Source organism: Scyliorhinus torazame, chromosome 16 (assembly GCF_047496885.1).
Source record: "Scyliorhinus torazame isolate Kashiwa2021f chromosome 16, sScyTor2.1, whole genome shotgun sequence".
Taxonomy (NCBI): Eukaryota; Metazoa; Chordata; class Chondrichthyes; order Carcharhiniformes; family Scyliorhinidae; genus Scyliorhinus; species Scyliorhinus torazame.
Window position 1 is genome coordinate 179,998,376 of NC_092722.1, and position 16,996 is coordinate 180,015,371.

Genomic DNA, 16,996 nt, shown 5'->3' on the forward strand with positions numbered 1-16,996 from the left:
CATGTCTGGATCTTTCCCAGATTTCAACCCGCAGTGGTGGTTCCCCTACTCTGCTCAACTCAAGGTTTGGGATGTAACCCTAAATGATCCTGTGAGTGTGAGGAAGAGGCGTAAACCAGCAGGGGCTGGTTTAGCACAGGGCTAAATAGCTGGCTTTTAAAGCAGACCAAGGCAGGGCAGCAGCGCGGGTTCAATTCCTGTACCGGCCTCCCCAAACAGGTGCCGGAATGTGGCGACTAGGGGCTTTTCACAGTAACTTCGTTGGAAGCTTACTTGTGACAATAAGCGATTTTCATTTCATTCACAATAAGCCAAATAGACTTGACATGGAAAAATGCTGGAAATTCTCAGTGGAGTCAGGTAACATGTAGAGAGAGCGAAAAAGATTTAACTTTCTAGACCAATGAGCTTTTGTCAGAACCGGACATTTCCTCTTCTGCGTTTCATTTACCATTGGGAGTCTATTTCCTCTTATGGGCACGATCCAATGGCCACGCCGCGCCAGAAGAGCAGCTCACCACCGTGCAGCGTGGCCTTTAGAAGCAGGAAGACCGTGCCCCCGGGATCTACCCGGCTTGCAACACCTCGTGAGTTCCGGCGAGATGTTGCGATGTAAATTCCGGCCATTGTGGGCGGCATCACATTTTGGCAAATCTGCATATTAGCGAGAGACAGTTAGCCTCACTCTAATGTGCAGATTCCCGGGGCACCAGAGGCTTTGGGGTTTATCCCCTCTGCCTCAGAGACCTCCGGCGAGTGCCGTTCAGCACTGGTCTCCACAAATGGGGACCAGGCGGAATGGCACTTGTGGGGGTCTCCCAGGGTATGCCTATTTAAAAATGGTGACTCGATCTCTCCTTACACTGGGGAGTTCCAGCGAGCGCAGCTCCTCAGGGTGCAAAACGGGGCTGTATGTGGCCTTGGCTGCGATTTCCCCTTATATAATGTGACTCGCATTGTAGAATCATGTGTTTGTCGGCACTGCGAGCACCGGAAAACACGCGGCTAAACGCGCTCGCTAGGGGACTTTGTTCCCAATTAGTTGAATCATGCCCTAAGTTGTGTGTGTGATGTTCAATTGTGTGTTGATTATGTGAGTCTGGTAACTGATCTATACTCACTGTGCTTGATCGATTAAATTCGGTGTGGATGCAGAGCAAATCAGACAAGCGACTGGAAGCTGGCCAGGATAAGCATAAAGCAAACATTTTGTGATTGCAGAGATACGTGAAAACCATTGTAAGTAAATCTGTTTTTCACTTATAAACTAGTGTCACCTCTGCATTGCTCTAAGGCAAATCAATTCTGCAAAATGGAGTTAAAAAACAGTATCGCGAGAGACGGTTCTTTGGTTATGTCACACATACAACCACCCTCCCCAACACTAACTGAAATGACTACATCAGCTTTTTATTTTGTCGGAGCAGAGATACATTCTGAAGGAACTGGTGGGAATAAAATCCCTGCTTATCATTGCTATGTTTTTCTATTCTGTAAATATTTGCTGTCATCAGGACCACAGGGAAACATTAGACTTTATACATGAAGCATGCTTGAGGGATGCATAATCTCGTAGTTTTTACCATCTGGGCAATGGATAATAGTAGCAGCATCTCCTCATTAAATATATACCTTTCCTAAATTGTTATTTTGTGAGCAAATATAGACAAATGGTCCATGGAATACTGTTTAGTTGGATTGTAAGACCATTGTCTTTGAAAGTAACGTTTGCTTAAACTTACGTTTGGTAATTATTTAATGAATTATTTAAGGCTTCAGCCATTCAGATAGTCTCATGAGTTTCATCGCGTACATAATATATGGAGCTGTCTTTTTAACTATTGCAAAGAGACGTGGGGCGAGATTCCCCGGTCCGTCCATCCCCCCAGCCGCGTGTTTCCTGGCCGCGTGCCGTTCGCTGGTGACGGGATTCTATCTGTCGATGCATTTTTCCGTTGTAACCGCCTCACGCCGGCACGAAACCTGTTTGCCGGGGATGCCCCGCCGGTGGGAAAATTGAATCGCAACGGTCGGAGAGTTCCGGCAGTGGTTTTTCGACATCTGCTTCCAAGAGGATCAATCAGTGAATGCCCACATGCTTGGGTTGATGACATTATAAACATGTGATTCCGAGGGAACGCTGGACAACCTCAATGCTCGGTTAAGGGGGTCATAGTTCACCCCCCTGAAAAATAAAAAGCGCAATAATGGATAGTCAGGAGTGAGTTACAAGGCTGGAATTTTGAACAGAGAGGTTCAGCTGACGTCAGACTCTTTGGGAGCAAATCTCCACATTTCCTGTTGTACAACGTGGGATAAGATTATTGTGAACCCATTCCTTTGCTCTCTTTTAGTAAATGACAGATAACATCATTGAGTATAATTAGCTTGGGGATGATTCACGGCCTTCTTTTTTAAGTACATCCTGGGTAGGATTCTCTGCCCGTTTGCGGCAGCGGGATTCCCCGGTCCTGCCGCAGTGAATGGCAGATTTGGCCGCGGGCCCAATTCTTAGTCCTCGCGAGCGCCGGTGACGGGGCCGACTCGCAACGGAGAACTTTTTCGTCCGTCTCTGGAAGATAAAATGACAGCTGAAAATATGGCGTGCGAGACGGGGAGCACATTACTAAATACGAAGCAGATTTCCAGGATCGGGTGACAGACATGTTCGTCACTACGAACGAAATGAAAATGAAATGAAAATCGCTGATTGTCACAAGTAGGCTTCAAATTAAGTTACTGTGAAACGCCCCTAGTCGCCACATTCCGGCGCCTGTTCGGGGAGGCTGGTACGTGAATTGAACCGTGCTGCTGGCCTGCCTTGGCCTGCTCTAAAAGCCAGCCCTTTAGCCCTGTGCTAAACCAGCCCCGAAGAGCAGTTGAAGCGGTTTGCGAACACCACATGGACTCCACTCGAAGGCTGTTGCTCGGTGCAAAAGCGAAAAGCAAACCTGACCAGTCCATCGTGCCACCGAATGTATGAAGGGGAGCTTCAAAGGATCAAAAAAGGTCATTGGAGTCTAGCTTCAATTTCCAGTGGGACCTGAAACCATGCCAGATTTTAGGGCAATTCTGCAGATTTTCAAGTCTCCTTTGGGGAGACTGAGGCACCACAAGAGGTAGTGGTGGGTGGGAGGATCCTGCCTGAGCTATACAAATAGGGTGATCTCTCCCTTGAAACTGCCAACTTTGCTGGGGTCACTGCCAAAGGTAAAATGGAGGACCGATGTTGGTGTCAGCACAGGGTTCGGAGGTATCCGAGCTTTTGGCTTAATGTGAATTTTGTCATTTTCAATCTGCCCAATATGTAAGAGAATCACAGAATGGTTAATGGTTATCGATGTGAGGAGATAATTTGCCTCATTATGACCATGCTGGCTTGCTGTAAGAGCCACTCAGCTAGTCCCACGGTGATGTATAGGGGGCCACTGGGCAATGGAAAATTGAGAGGTCCTTTTACACCTTACTTGACTCTCTTCAGTGACATCAATGGAGGTACAACTAATTTATTAAGACTGGAATATTGTTCCAATGTAATCTTAGGTTAATATATGTGGTGAGATTGTCCTTTTGTCACATCTTCACTCTCCAGAGACAGATGACGGGATCTTCTGGTCCCGTGTACTGACAGGATTTACCGCTGCCACAGAAATGAACGGACGTTTCACTGGCTCACTGCATTTTCCTGATGAGGTGGAAAAACCCCGGTCGGAATTGGGAGTGAGGAGAATTGAAATCAGCCTCGGGTGGTAGCACAAAATGGGTCAATAGGAACTCTGAAGCTTGCTACACACTCTGCCCCATTGAAGCCAGTGAGAAAGACAATCAGCCTCTTGATTTACAAACGCCCGTCATGTGTTGACGGCAAAGATCGGTTTCAATGGATCATGGGCTGTGGTGTTCCATCCATCACGAGGCATTGCTTTGACAGCATCTCTGACTCAGAGAAACGACACGCTGTAGATTCGGTAGCACGTGTGTTGCAGATGCTACTTCCATAGAGGGCAACTCCAGCACGATTCCATTCTCAGGAGCTTCTTCAGATAGGGTGCCAGGTTTATTTTCACTCTCATGCTCCTATTTGATTGTGGCTGGGAATGTATGCGGGGAATGTGCACTGAATACTGACTTTTCCTGCAACTTCAGACATTCCCAAGGCTACTTTGATAATATGCAAAATTCTGCTTCGCTTGCTATACTTAGAAGAAGAATCATAGAATTCCTACAGTGCAGAAGGATGCCATTTGGCTCATCGAGTCTGCACCGACCCCTCTGAAAGAGCACCCTACCTCTCCCACTCACCCGCCCCATCTCCATAACCCATAACCCAACCTGATGTGCACGTCTTTGGTCACTAAGGGGCAATTTAGCATTGCCAATCCATCTAACCTGCACATCTTAAGACTGGGGGAGGAAACCGACGCACCCGGAAGAAACCCAGGCAGACACGGAGAAAGTGCAAACTCCACTCAGATAGGTACGCAAGGCCGGAATTGAACCTGGGTCCCTGATGCTGTGAGGCAGCAGTGCTAACCACTGTGCCACCGTGCCGCCCTTTCCAGCTGTTATTCTTATGGAGATGTGTTCTAAAAGCACTGTCATTTTCTCTCAATCAATGACACCATCTTGCTGTTACAGTCATTTTCCTATGGCTGATGAATTAGTTTTACGATGTTCGTGAACAGGGCCATTAATGTCAGCGATGGTCAAGGAGGCCTCAAGGATGACTGCATGTGGAAGGATGGTGCAGTGGGGGTGGGCACTCTTAGGGTTTGTGGTTATAACCTGTGGAGGGTGAATCTTCATGCAGTTTGTCCGCTTGTCCACCATAACTTCAGCAAAAGAGCTGTGAAAATTCTGGAAAAGGTTTCTGAAGCTATAGAAGATAAGCTGATACCACCAGCAAGTTGGGTCTGAAATCAGAGGACACAAATACAATTTAACTGGCAAACAACTGTGATGTTCTCCGTGAAGTCCCTCAAGATGACTCATAGTCGCAGTGATGACAAAGAACATCAAGCTAATGTATTTCAAACATAGCTAGTTTATTTACACTACTTCAAATGATTCGCACAATTTACTAAGTAATAACTAAGAAAGGAACAGTATTAAATCTATGCTACAGAAATCTATAAGAACTAACTATGCTGTCTAATCTCTCTCTGATACAATGAACAACCTATCTTAACCTGCTACTAACACCTTCTCTCAGAATCCCAGGAACCACAGTATATTTATATGAGTACTCTGTGGTGCCATCTCGTGGGCAGCACAATAGCACAGCGAGTAGCACTGTTGTTTCACAGCTCCAGGGGTCCAGGTTCGATTCCCGGCTTGGATCACTGTTTGTGTGGAGTCTGCACGTTCTCCTAGTATCTGGGTGGGTTTCCTCTGGGTGCTCCGGTTTCCTCCCACAAGTCCTGAAAGACGTTCTGTTAGGTGAAGTGGACATTCTGAATTCTCCCTCCGTGTACCCGAACAGGCGCCGGAAGTGTGGCGATGAAGGGCTTTTCACAGTAACTTCATTGCAGTGTAAATGTAAGCCTACTTGTGACAATAAAGATTATTATTATTATAGCGTTGAGATACGTGAACATCATCTTTACACTCCCTATATTAAACATATCACTACAATAACTAGATTGGGGCGGTGAGGAAAATATTTATTCCACAGAGAATTGTTAGGAACCGGAATCCACTTAAAGTTGGAAATAGAAGTGGGTTCAATTGCAATTTTCAAATCTATATAAAATGGGAGGAAATGCCAGGCTATGGGGATAGAGCAGCGGTGTAGGACTAATTGAGTAGCTCTTTCAAAGAGCTAGTACAGGCATAATGGGGCTGAATGGCCATCTCCTGCACTGTATAGTTTTGCGAAAAGCCTTGTGGAAATGTATTTCATTGTTGGAGGTGCTTCTCCAAGTTTACAACAAAATGGAGCCCTGCACTGAGCAATGGGGTGGTGAACCAGATCACCATAAAATGTCTCAGATGATCTGGACGTGGTGCAGACACAGACTGGCAGGTTATTGCACACCCTTATAAGGTGGAGGACACACATCAGGAGCAAAGACTCAAAAACACTGATTAAATTGTACTGAGGATGATTTATTTTGTGGAAGCAGAATATCTGCCCCTCTGACAGTAAGGTGCAGTTGTAATTTTATTAATTCATGATGCCATCCATTGAACTTCGAGGAAAGTGCTCCTGGCCGATCATGGCTTGTACTCTGAAGATCAGTGGGGTAAGTTAGATGTATATATGTCTCCGCTTCTTTCCCACTCTAATCCTTTCCATCGCCCTCTGCCTTTCTGCTCATCTTTTATTTATCTTCTCCTGGTTTTACCCTCTCGCTATCTATCTCTCTCTCTCCCCCCTTCTTCTGTTCCAGTGGTGTTCACACACTTGTAAGTGATGATTCTGCATCTCTCTTTCTCCACCTCTTTCCTCTTTCTATCAGAGAAATTCAATGTACTGCACTGTAATGTTACCTTGCCTTGGGGAAGTTGGTGAATCAGATTTATGTATGGCTGCGAAACATTCTCTCAGCAAACATGCTCACACATCTACAAATGCTATTTATTCTGTCATTGTTCTTAGATAGTTTGTGAGTTTGGTTTGCAATCTGTCAGATCAATGAATGGGCGTTCTCCATGGGTGCATCTTAGTGGATGCTCATTCTCTTATAATGACAGTCTGGGCTTGGGATGGACAACGGAGCAGAATGTAATAATAATAATCTTTATTATTGTCATGAGTAGGCTGAGATTAACACTGCAATGAAGTTACTGTGAAAGTCACCACACTCCGGCGCCTGTTCAGGAACACTGGGGGAGAATTCAGAATGTCCAAATCACCCAACCAGCACGTTTTTCGGGACTTGTGGGAGGAAACCGGTGCACCTGGAGGAAACCCACGCAGACACGGGGAGAATGTGCAGACTCCGCGCAGACTGCGACCCAAGCCGGAATCGAACCTGGAACCCTGGTGCTGTGAAGGAACAGTGCTAATCACTGTGCTACCACGCCACCGGGCACACCCCATCCTTGCACCAAACTCTTGATTGGCGGATTTTGGATTCCACAGGCCTAATATAATATACCACTGCCATACCATGGTGGAAGAGCAATAATATACAATGGGACATTCACTCCCATAAAACTATATTCAATAACAGGGTCTATGGGGACTTAGAAACTAACTGGGAATTACATTGCTACTAGATTTGGAAAACCTGATCAATGCAATGATTTTCTGGTGGTTTAATATTCCTATCACACGCATCTTTGCAAGGCAACACATGCTGAAACTCCCCTTATGAAAGTGAATAAATACACTCCTGATTCATAGCTTATCTCTCTCAAAATTTACTTCATAAAGATTGCTAGTGTGATCCCTCATATATCCCAGCCTTGGCTCAGTTGGTCACAATGTTCAAGTCCCATTCCAGAAAGTTGGAATCAAAATCTAGACCGACAATCTGGTGAAGCAGTGAGGGATCGCTGCACCATCAAGTCATTGAGCGGAGGAGACATTGCATTCAATTAAAAAAATGCGATTGGCTCCGGAGTGCAGTTAGAAAGTCAATAATCGAGCTTGTTCTTGATTAGTCTGCATTGCGACAGCATCTGGTATCTTCTCTGTGGCGAACAGTGGCACTGTGCAGCAGATCATGCTGCCCGGGATCAAATTGAAATTTCATGAGATATGACGCCATGCAAATCACTGGGCATTTACCCGGCCCAACTTAGTCAATTCATTTTGCTTATGGATGTGAGACATTTGCGCCTCAGGGTAATGCTCGTCGAGTGTTACGACCTCAGATTTAGAGCACTTGGTTTGGTAAAGGGTTCTTCACAAAATGTCCTCGGCGTCTCTCTTCGAAGGCTTTCAAATTTTTTTAATCAGCAAAGCATGTGATTTGAGCTCCGCTAATAATTCTGTGGCAGTGATAAAGAAGAGCGGGAACATTGGCCATTCGTGTCAACTTTACAAAGAGCATTTTAACAACAACCCATTTGTCAGCAACCGCTGCCTGCAGTCAGCTTTTTATAATAAAGGAAAACCTTGTCAATTTGCTCTTTGAACAGCACAGGTACAGCATGTTCACTATGAGATTGCAGACACTGGAGGATCAATGTCTGTATCAGAGTTGGTAAGTGACTATCGATGACTTGCTGCCTGTCTGCCCCTTGCAAAGCCCACTGTGCCTAACTTCACGAAGATTACTTCCCCTGCCCGCGGGTCGGCTCTCCCCCAGCTGTGGCGGCGCTGCGCTGTGTCTGCAGCTGCCACCCCGGGTTCTCAACGGACGATACCACACCCAACCGACGCCGCCGGGAACTCGGCCGGTCGGGGGCGGAACTTCGCGAAAGCGGCGCGGCCCCCAATTTGGTGGTGAACGGATACTCTCCGGCCGATTGCCGAACGCAATTGTACCATTGACGGCCGGAGAATCCAGCCCAGAATGATTGACTTCCACTCCAGAAAGTTAGAATCAAAACCTAGGCTGACAATCTGATGAGGTAATGACGAAACGCTGCCTGTAAAATGGCACAATTCGGTGAAAAGCAGGGTAGTTCTTCCTAGGGACTTGGCCACCATTTATCCCTCAACCTCCCTCCCTTTTCCCCTCTATCTTTTGGCTTTTCCCATGTTATATTGGGGGTTGACAAACGTTGGTTGATCACCCTCCAAATCAACCCTCATTTTTTGGATTTGGCAGGTGATTTTTCCGGTTTGATACTCTTCCCGCTGCCAACCCTTCCCATTTATCCATGCTGGGGGCCGGCATTGATACACACTGGTTTGTGTGCATCACTGGCTCCATATCCCTCAACCAACATCACAAAAAACGATGGTCTGCTCATTATCTCATTGCTGATTGAGGGAGCTTGCTGTGCACAAATTGATTGCCGTGCTTCCTACATAACAACGGTGACAGTGTCTGCACTCCAAGTGTATGTCATTGGTGGTAAAACACTTGGAACGTATTGAGGTCATGAAAGCTGCTATGCGGATGTTCTTTTGTTTCTCAGTGTTATTTCCGGCAGAAATGTAGCTTTCCCACTTCGGGTTCTTTTTGAGATAAAGATACATTTGCATGGTGGAAGTGTTTATCAAACATTTCCTACGGTAATCCTCTTACAGCAAACATATGGGGTGGGATTCTCCCGCAATTGGCGGGGCGGCCCGTACCAGCGCCAAGAGCGACGCGAACAACTCCGGTGTCGGGCTGCCCGGAAGTAGCGGAATCCTCCGCACTTCCGGGGGCTAGGCTGGCGCTGAGGGGTTGGCGCCACACCTACCGGCGCCGAAGGGCCACCGCGAGTTGCCGCATGCGCAGAACCGCCGCCGTGTTTCCTGCGCGTCGGCCATGGCGGAGCCTTACAGAGGCTGGCGCGGAGGGAAAGAGTGCCCCCACGGCACAGGCCCGCCCACAGATCACTGGGCCCCGATCGCGGGCTAGGCCACCGTGGGGGCCCCCCCGGGGCCGGATCCCACCATGCACCCCCCCCCCCCCCCGCCAAGGGCTCCGCAAGCCACCCTCCAAGCCAGGTCCCGCCGGGATGGAGCATGTCCATTTCACGCCGGCGGGACTGGCCGAAAACGGGTGGCCGCTCGGCCCATTGGGGCACAGAGAATTGCCGGGGGGGGCAGCTGCCAATGGCCCCCGACCGGGGTGGCGCGGTCCCGTCCCCGCCTGAAAACCGGCGTCGGAGAATTTGGCAGCTGGCCTCGGAGCAGCGGGGCGAGATTCATGGGGTGGGAATCTCCATTTCAGAGACTAAGGGCTGGATTCTCCTATTTTGAGTCTATGTCGGGGCATGTGCCTAATCTTACAACCAAAACATCGGCGCCGCCCCCGCACTGATGCTCCACCCGGTGGGGGGCTAGCAGCTGCGCCATGTAAAGCCCTGCCTTTACCTGCAGATACAGATGGATAATTGCCAGGTCCATGGCCATGCTTGTGCACAGCGGCAACCCGTGGCAGTCGCGCTGTACAACATGGTGCCGGTCATGTGCGGACCCTGTAACCCCCCCCTAGCCACTCACGGACCAACCCCCACCAGTCCCTCTAGCCCCCGCCAAAGTCCCACTGGCCAGCGGAACGGCTCCCCCCGCTGACTGTGGCGGCGCTCCATGACAAGGTCCCCGAAAACGTGTTACACACCGTCGGGAAGTCAGCCCTTCGGGGGCGGAGCATCGGGGGAGGTCCTCAGTTGATGTACTGAGGCCGTCACAACGGCGTGCGGTGTACTCAGCGATGATGCCGTTTTTGAGGGGGCGGAGCATCTGAAAAACTGCGCCGCCCCCCGATTTCGGCAAAAAACGGATTCCCGGCCAATCGCCGAATGCGATTTCACCGTCGGCAATTGAAGAATCCAGCCCTAAGTGCTGACGTCGGGACTGAATTGCGTGAGTTCTATGGCCCCGAAAGCGGCGCCGGTCCCGGAGTGATTCAGGACATCCTAATGGGCTAGTACCGGCGCAGAGTGGATATGCAATTCCAACGAACGCTGGCATACGATAAGCTGGTGTCGGGATTGGCACTCGAGAGCCTGATTAGCTGCAGCCGCGTATAAGCTCTCCGCTGCCCACACTGTCATTCCAGCTGAGAAGATGCCACCCTGAAAAGCGGCACTGAGGCTTGCCGATGCCCAACTGGAGACACCGTAGACAGCCATGGAGGAGAGGCGGGATACCCTGTCCCCTGGGGTGGGTAGGGCCCCGCCTCACGGACTGGTAGGCAGCACTGTGCGAGGTTGAGCAACCATCCGGCCATTACCAGTGGTTAGCACTGTTGCTTCACAGCGCCAGGGTCCCAGGTTCGATTCACGGCTTAGGTCACTGTCTGCGCGGAGTCTGCACGTTCTCCCCGTGTCTGCCTGGGTTTCCTCCGGGTGCTCCGGTTTCCTGCCACAAGTCCCGAAAGACGTGCTGTTAGGTAAATTGGACATTCTGAATTCTCCCCCTGTGTACCGAACAGGCGCCGGAGTGTGGCGACTAGGGGATTTTCACAGTAACTTCATTGCAGTGTTACTGTAAGCCTACTTGTGACAATAAAGATTATCATTAAAGATTATTATTAATCGGGCCCCACCTGCCTGCAATTCGCGTGCACCCCACCCTGTACCACATGTCCAACATCCAAAACGTCCGCCATGGCCGGGTGCCCTGCACATACACAGGCTACCAGCTGCAAACACCCTGAGGTTGCCCACATCCGGGTCTCCCACACTGTGCATCCTCTGCCCCCCGCCAGGAGACCACGGCCCACAACTGCAGGGAGCGGGAGAAGACTGGAGGGGCCCCGCTGGACCTATGGCCCTTCACCGTCACAGAGCACAGGATGTTGGACCTGGTCAGTGGGATCGGAGAGCAGGCAGTTGCCGAGGCGGAGGTAGGTGTCAGAGAACCAAGTGAGCTTGCAATGAGCAGTGATGACCCTCTTGGAACTCTCCTTTACATCTATCTGAGCAGGCAAGTGGGGCCTTTGTTTAACGTCTCTTTCGAAAGACACAGGGTACAGCAAAACTTCATGGAATCTGTGGGGGCAGAGATTGAAATAGACTGAAGGAGAAATAACTTTTTTGTTAAACGCCCAGAAAATGATACGAAGTGGCCAGTGGGGCAGGCAGCATTGGTGGAGAGTACAGACACGTTTGTATTTCTGCTGCAGACCCAGCTTCAGAACAGACCTCTGACTTTGCTTTGGAAAATGGAGAAGGTAAATTGACACTTCGGTGCCGAGATTTTCGCACTGACATGGGGGGGCAGGTAAGGTTCAATCTCAATTCTGCTTGGCTGATGAGAATCAAAGCCAGTTACCGTCACTGCTCTATTCCATTAACTCAAAGTGTTACCTTCCAGACGGTGAAGATTGAGAATGCTGAAAATATGTCACAAGTCTCCTTCTCCCTGGAGAGCCACTGAGCTACACAAGGCTCAGGTTCAATTCTCAATCTGCATTTACTCTGCTCACCTCAGCCAGGGCAATGGTTAGCTCGGAGCAGTTGGTCTTGGAGCTCCTTGTGCTGGGGAAAGGAAAGATCGACACAAATAACCACTCCTGATATTTCTCCCACAGCTGGTATAGATGGAAAAACAACCTTGTACGCAACAAGGAAGGATCCTGCTAAACCCGTCGAGACTCCAAAATGTGTCTTCACATTGTGTTTCCGAGTACATCAATATACAACAACTCGCATTGATGTAGCACCTGTCAAAGATCCCTCCCACCCGGCTTACTCACTCTTCCAACTTCTTCCATCGGGCAGGAGATACAGAAGTCTGAGAACACGCACGAACAGACTCAAAAACAGCTTCTTCCCCACTGTCACCAGACTCCTAAATGACCCTCTTATGGACTGACCTCATTAACACTACACCCTGTATGCTTCATCCGATGCCAGTGCTTAAGTAGTTACATTGTATATGTTGTGTTGCCCTGTTATGTATTTTCTTTTATTCCCTTTTCTTCCTATGTATTTAATGATCTGTTGAGCTGCTCGCAGAAAAATACTTTTCACTGTACCTCGGTACACGTGACAATAAACAAATCCAATCCAATCCAATAATAATGCATCTCAAGGGGTTTCACAGGAGTGTAACTGGCGTCATCCCAGCGCATGCGCAGGGGGGTTCATCTCTGCGTCGGCCATGGCGGAGGACCACAGCGGCTGACGCGGAACAATAGAGTGCCCCCATGGCACACGCCCACCCGCGGATCGGTGGGCCCGGGTCGCGGGCCAGGCCACTGTGGGGGCGATTCACGCCGCCCCCCCGGTGATTTTCCGACCCGGCCTGGGGGTCAGAGAATCCCTCCTGAGGTCCTCCCATAAACCCACTGCTGCACCCAAGGTCTTGACAACACATTTGGTGTTGAGAAGTATAGTCCTGTGACCCAAATTAGACATCGAAGTCTGGAGATGAGACTAAATGTAAACCAGAGGAGACAAAAGTGTGGGCAATGTGCTCATGATTTTATAATGTGTTCTGATGGTGGACGTGATCTCCTGTCACCAGCGCAGCTTTCCTCCATAAAACCAGTGCTCGGGCTAGGCATACTTTGCATCAGAGCCAGCATGGAGCTGCTCAGTGCTGGACACCAACCAAAAATATATTAGCAATCTGAGGAGTAGTGTGAGGCGGCCTTGATTCCAGGTACAAGGACACAGGATCTGACATCCTTGGTGACATGTTAACAAGGCTACTTACCACTCAAAGTCGGAGTCTGTGCAAGTACAAGGCACTGATGTCACTGCTCCACTGTACTTCTTTCCCAGAATGCACTGTGTTGCCGGGCTGCGTCTCTGGTATATTCGCATTTCCCCCATAATGCACGGTTCTCCCTTCAAATAAATCACATTGGTTAAGAAACTAGGAGTCAAAATAGCTCATCGTAGTGGGATCACTTACTTTGACTTTGCCACTGAACTGTCAACTTAAGATCGACCTCCAACGACGGCACCCTGCAAAATGCCTGAAATATGCCCTTTGGGTTTATGAGAGGAGCTGATAACTAACCACGTGGTAGGAATTAGTATTTAAACTGAATACATGGATATGGTTGGGAACTCAGTCCACCTGGATTTACTTTGGAACAGAACATACAATACAATATTGTGCTCGCATTGCGGATTGGCCATGCTAAATTGCCCCTAGTGTCCAAAAAAAGTTAGGTGGGGTTACTGCGGTACGGGGATAGGGTGGAGGTTGGGCTTGAGTAGTGTGCTCTTTCCAAGGGCCGGTGCAGACTCGATGGGCCGAATGGCCTCTTTCTGCACTGTAAACTTTCTGGAATATACATGAAATTCATCTCAAATCATTTTCAAGCCTCTTCCACACTCCTTTAGGGCTCATTCGTCTATAGTCCCATCCTTATTCCCTCCAATTGTAGCAATCAGAGTCTTTAAGTTAACAGACAGAAACAGATAACCCTCAAGCAAACTGGTTCTGGCAGTATATTTTTGCTGGAGAAATTAAAACAAGGGTAGGCATGATACAGTTTTTGCAAAATAATTAGAGATACAGAGAAGGTTAGAATAAGCAGGCTGTAAGAAAAAACGAGATTTTTCAATACTTTTTCAATATCACTGTTGTATAATATGAAACCGGCTTGTGTGTGTTAAAATAGGTGTAGCTGTTTTAATTAAACTGAAGGCAGGGTCAAAATATCAATAAGGGGCACGTGTGACAGCAAGTGGTTGAAGTGGAAATTAATAGAGTTAAGATGGTGTGACGGGGAGCACAGCATGAATAGGAATTTACAGAAGGCAGATAAGGGAAGTGATTTAAAGTTAATTGTTTTATTTCGAAAGGAACATATACAATTGGGAGATTGTAAATAGGTGAGACAAAATAGTAAGATTATCTTTTTAAAAAGTGGACATAAAATATTACAAAAGATTGGTAAATTCTGGGAAGAACTTATAAAGGACTGTAGAAACAATAGAGTGGTGGGTCAAAGGGAAAACATATTTAAAGAGAAACTAAAGACTGTTGTGGTGTGGCTATGAGATCCTGACATGACAACATGTGCCGGAGACAGACCCGTGAACACCAGTTGCTGCCATTCGCAGAAAAAGGAACATTTGTCTGCAGGGCTGCAAGCTTCTCAGTATCGAATGAGTGAGGAGGAAAAGCCTGTGTGAGATTTCCCCAATAGCAGCAGTACATTTTGTGGTCATATTTCTGGAATATTTAATAGGTTAAAAATCTATGAGGACTGTTGCCATCAAAAAAAGTGTTTAGCTCTGTGCTTACTTAAAGCCAACATCTTTTAGGAAATGTTTGTCGAAGTACTATTAACTGTGCAACGGTGTTCTTGTGTCTTAAGTGTTACATCATTTTTTCTTTTATTTTAATAAATGCTTTAAATCTTCACAAGTGGTCTGAAATGTACTTCTCCTGACTTCAGATACCTCCTAATAAGTTGTGGTAGCTTGTTCAAGTTTCCCTTTGACATTTGGGCAGGCTGGCACGTATGATTTGCTGTATCATAACAAAGTTATTTCATAACTTTGGCACGGTAGAATGGATTTTATGTTACTGAATCAACAATTTATAGGGTTGGATTTTCATCCTGGAGGTGGGTACAGGAGTCAGGTGAATTCTCGGCTCAGCCAGACCTCCCGCCTCGGGAGAAAGTGCCCGCAAAGATACACTTTTATTTTAGGTGGGGGGGGGGGGGGGGGGGGGGGTGGGGAAGGGGGTGGGAGTGCCAGCTGACCGAGGGAAAAGTTCGGAGGCAGCCAAAGGGACTGTTGGTTGCCGAGGTGGGCTGTTTAAAAGGCCCTCCTTGGTGCTGTGGGACATCATCCCAGTTTTAATAACAGAAAGCCCCCCGTCCTCACCCCTCAAACCCCCTTTGCCCACACCCCATACAATCTCCAAAGCCTATCCATGCCATCTCATTACTTCCACCCCATGCCAAGCTAGGTCACTAACGTAACCATTCAATCACTCTACATTATATAGAACCAATGAACCCTAGCGTGGCAATAGGATATGTAACGAAAGGTTTGAAAATAAGTCATTCATTACTGATAACTTTCCACTTCTTAAAGAAAAATTGTTTCACTCCAGGCTAATAAAGTGCCAATTATCCAGACCTTTTAAAAGATCAATAGCAAAAAGGACAAGCACTTGAAACCTCTTTATCTTGTCTCAATAAACATTGTGCAATTGATAGGACAGTTCAGAGAGTTGTCAATCAGGCAATTTTTTACCTGGTGTTTCAATACTTTAATGGATGTCAGGGCTCCCAGCCAAGAATACATAATCAATTGCACAATTTATTTTTACAAAGATGAAGAGTCTCAAGTGCTTTCAGTTTCTAATATTAAGATTTCAAAGCATCTGGATGATTGACACTTTCATTGGCCTGCAGGAAAAAGGAGTTTTCGAAAGGAATTGGGAAGTTATCAATGAATTAATTTTATAGAAGTCTTTCGTACACATCCTATTGTCACTGTAGAGCTCATTAGTTCCATAACGTTTATAGTGGATGAATGGAAATAGAGGTTCCATAAGTTGGCATGAGGAGGGCGTGAACGGCTATATGGAGTGGGTGGGAGGGCATACCTTGACATGCGGGAATGAAACGTCATTGAGGTGGATGGGACATTCCTGCGCATGGGGCATGGGGGGGGGGCATGAGGGTTTGGTTGGGGTGCATACCTTACCAAAGGAGGGAGGGTGGAGGCATGAAGAGGACCTTTTGAGTTTACGTTTCTAAAGGTGCCCTCATGTGGACTATGTTTCACGACACCTCTGAGGTGCCAGGAACCATGACCCTTTGAAAAACTGGTCCAACGCCATGAAACATGCAGAGGGCCAGGGCACACCCATCCCCATCACGGAGTCAGTTAGGTTGGGAGTGCAGGGTGAGGAGCTGTGACCCAGCCAGACTGCACGTGTGAAAGGCACAGTTAAAAACCAGAAATTCCAGGAATGGGATCTGGAATCCTGGAATTGGGTCCTGTCCGCCATTTTTAAAGGTTCACAGAGACTTCACAGTTCTGCAAAACTCCAGCTTATAAAATCTGAGGCCTGATGTGTCAATCATTTAAAAAAAAAAATTTAGCGTACCCAATTCATTTTTTCCAATTAAGGGGCAATTTAGCGTGGCCAATCCACCTAACCTGCACATCTCTGGGTTGTGGGGGCGAAACCCACGCAAACACAGGGAGAATGTGCAAACTCCACACGGACAGTGACCCAGAGCCGGGATCGAACCTGGGACCTCGGCGCCGTGAGGCAGCAGGGCTAACCCACCGCACCACGGTGCTGCCCAATGATGTATCAATCATTGCACATGGATGATTAGAAACATAGAAAATAGGAGGAGGAGGAGGCCATTCGGTCCTTCTAACCTGCTTCGCCATTCATTATGATCATGGCTGATCATCCAATTCAGTAACCTGCACCCGCATTCACCCCTAGCCTTTGATTCACTTTGCCCAAGAGCTATATCAAACTCCTTGAAAG

At 47.9% G+C, this 16,996-nt stretch overlaps 1 protein-coding gene across 2 annotated transcripts in view; it reads right to left on the reverse strand.

Moving 5' to 3' along the window:
• LOC140393265 (VPS10 domain-containing receptor SorCS1-like) overlaps nt 1–16,996 on the reverse strand; it is a 1,354,213-nt gene that overhangs the window by 184,099 nt on the left and 1,153,118 nt on the right. For both annotated transcript variants that reach the window (XM_072479549.1, XM_072479548.1), the window contains exon 16: nt 13,223–13,356. In XM_072479549.1, coding sequence (XP_072335650.1) covers nt 13,223–13,356 — 134 coding nt within the window. The remainder of the gene's footprint in view (nt 1–13,222; nt 13,357–16,996) is intronic.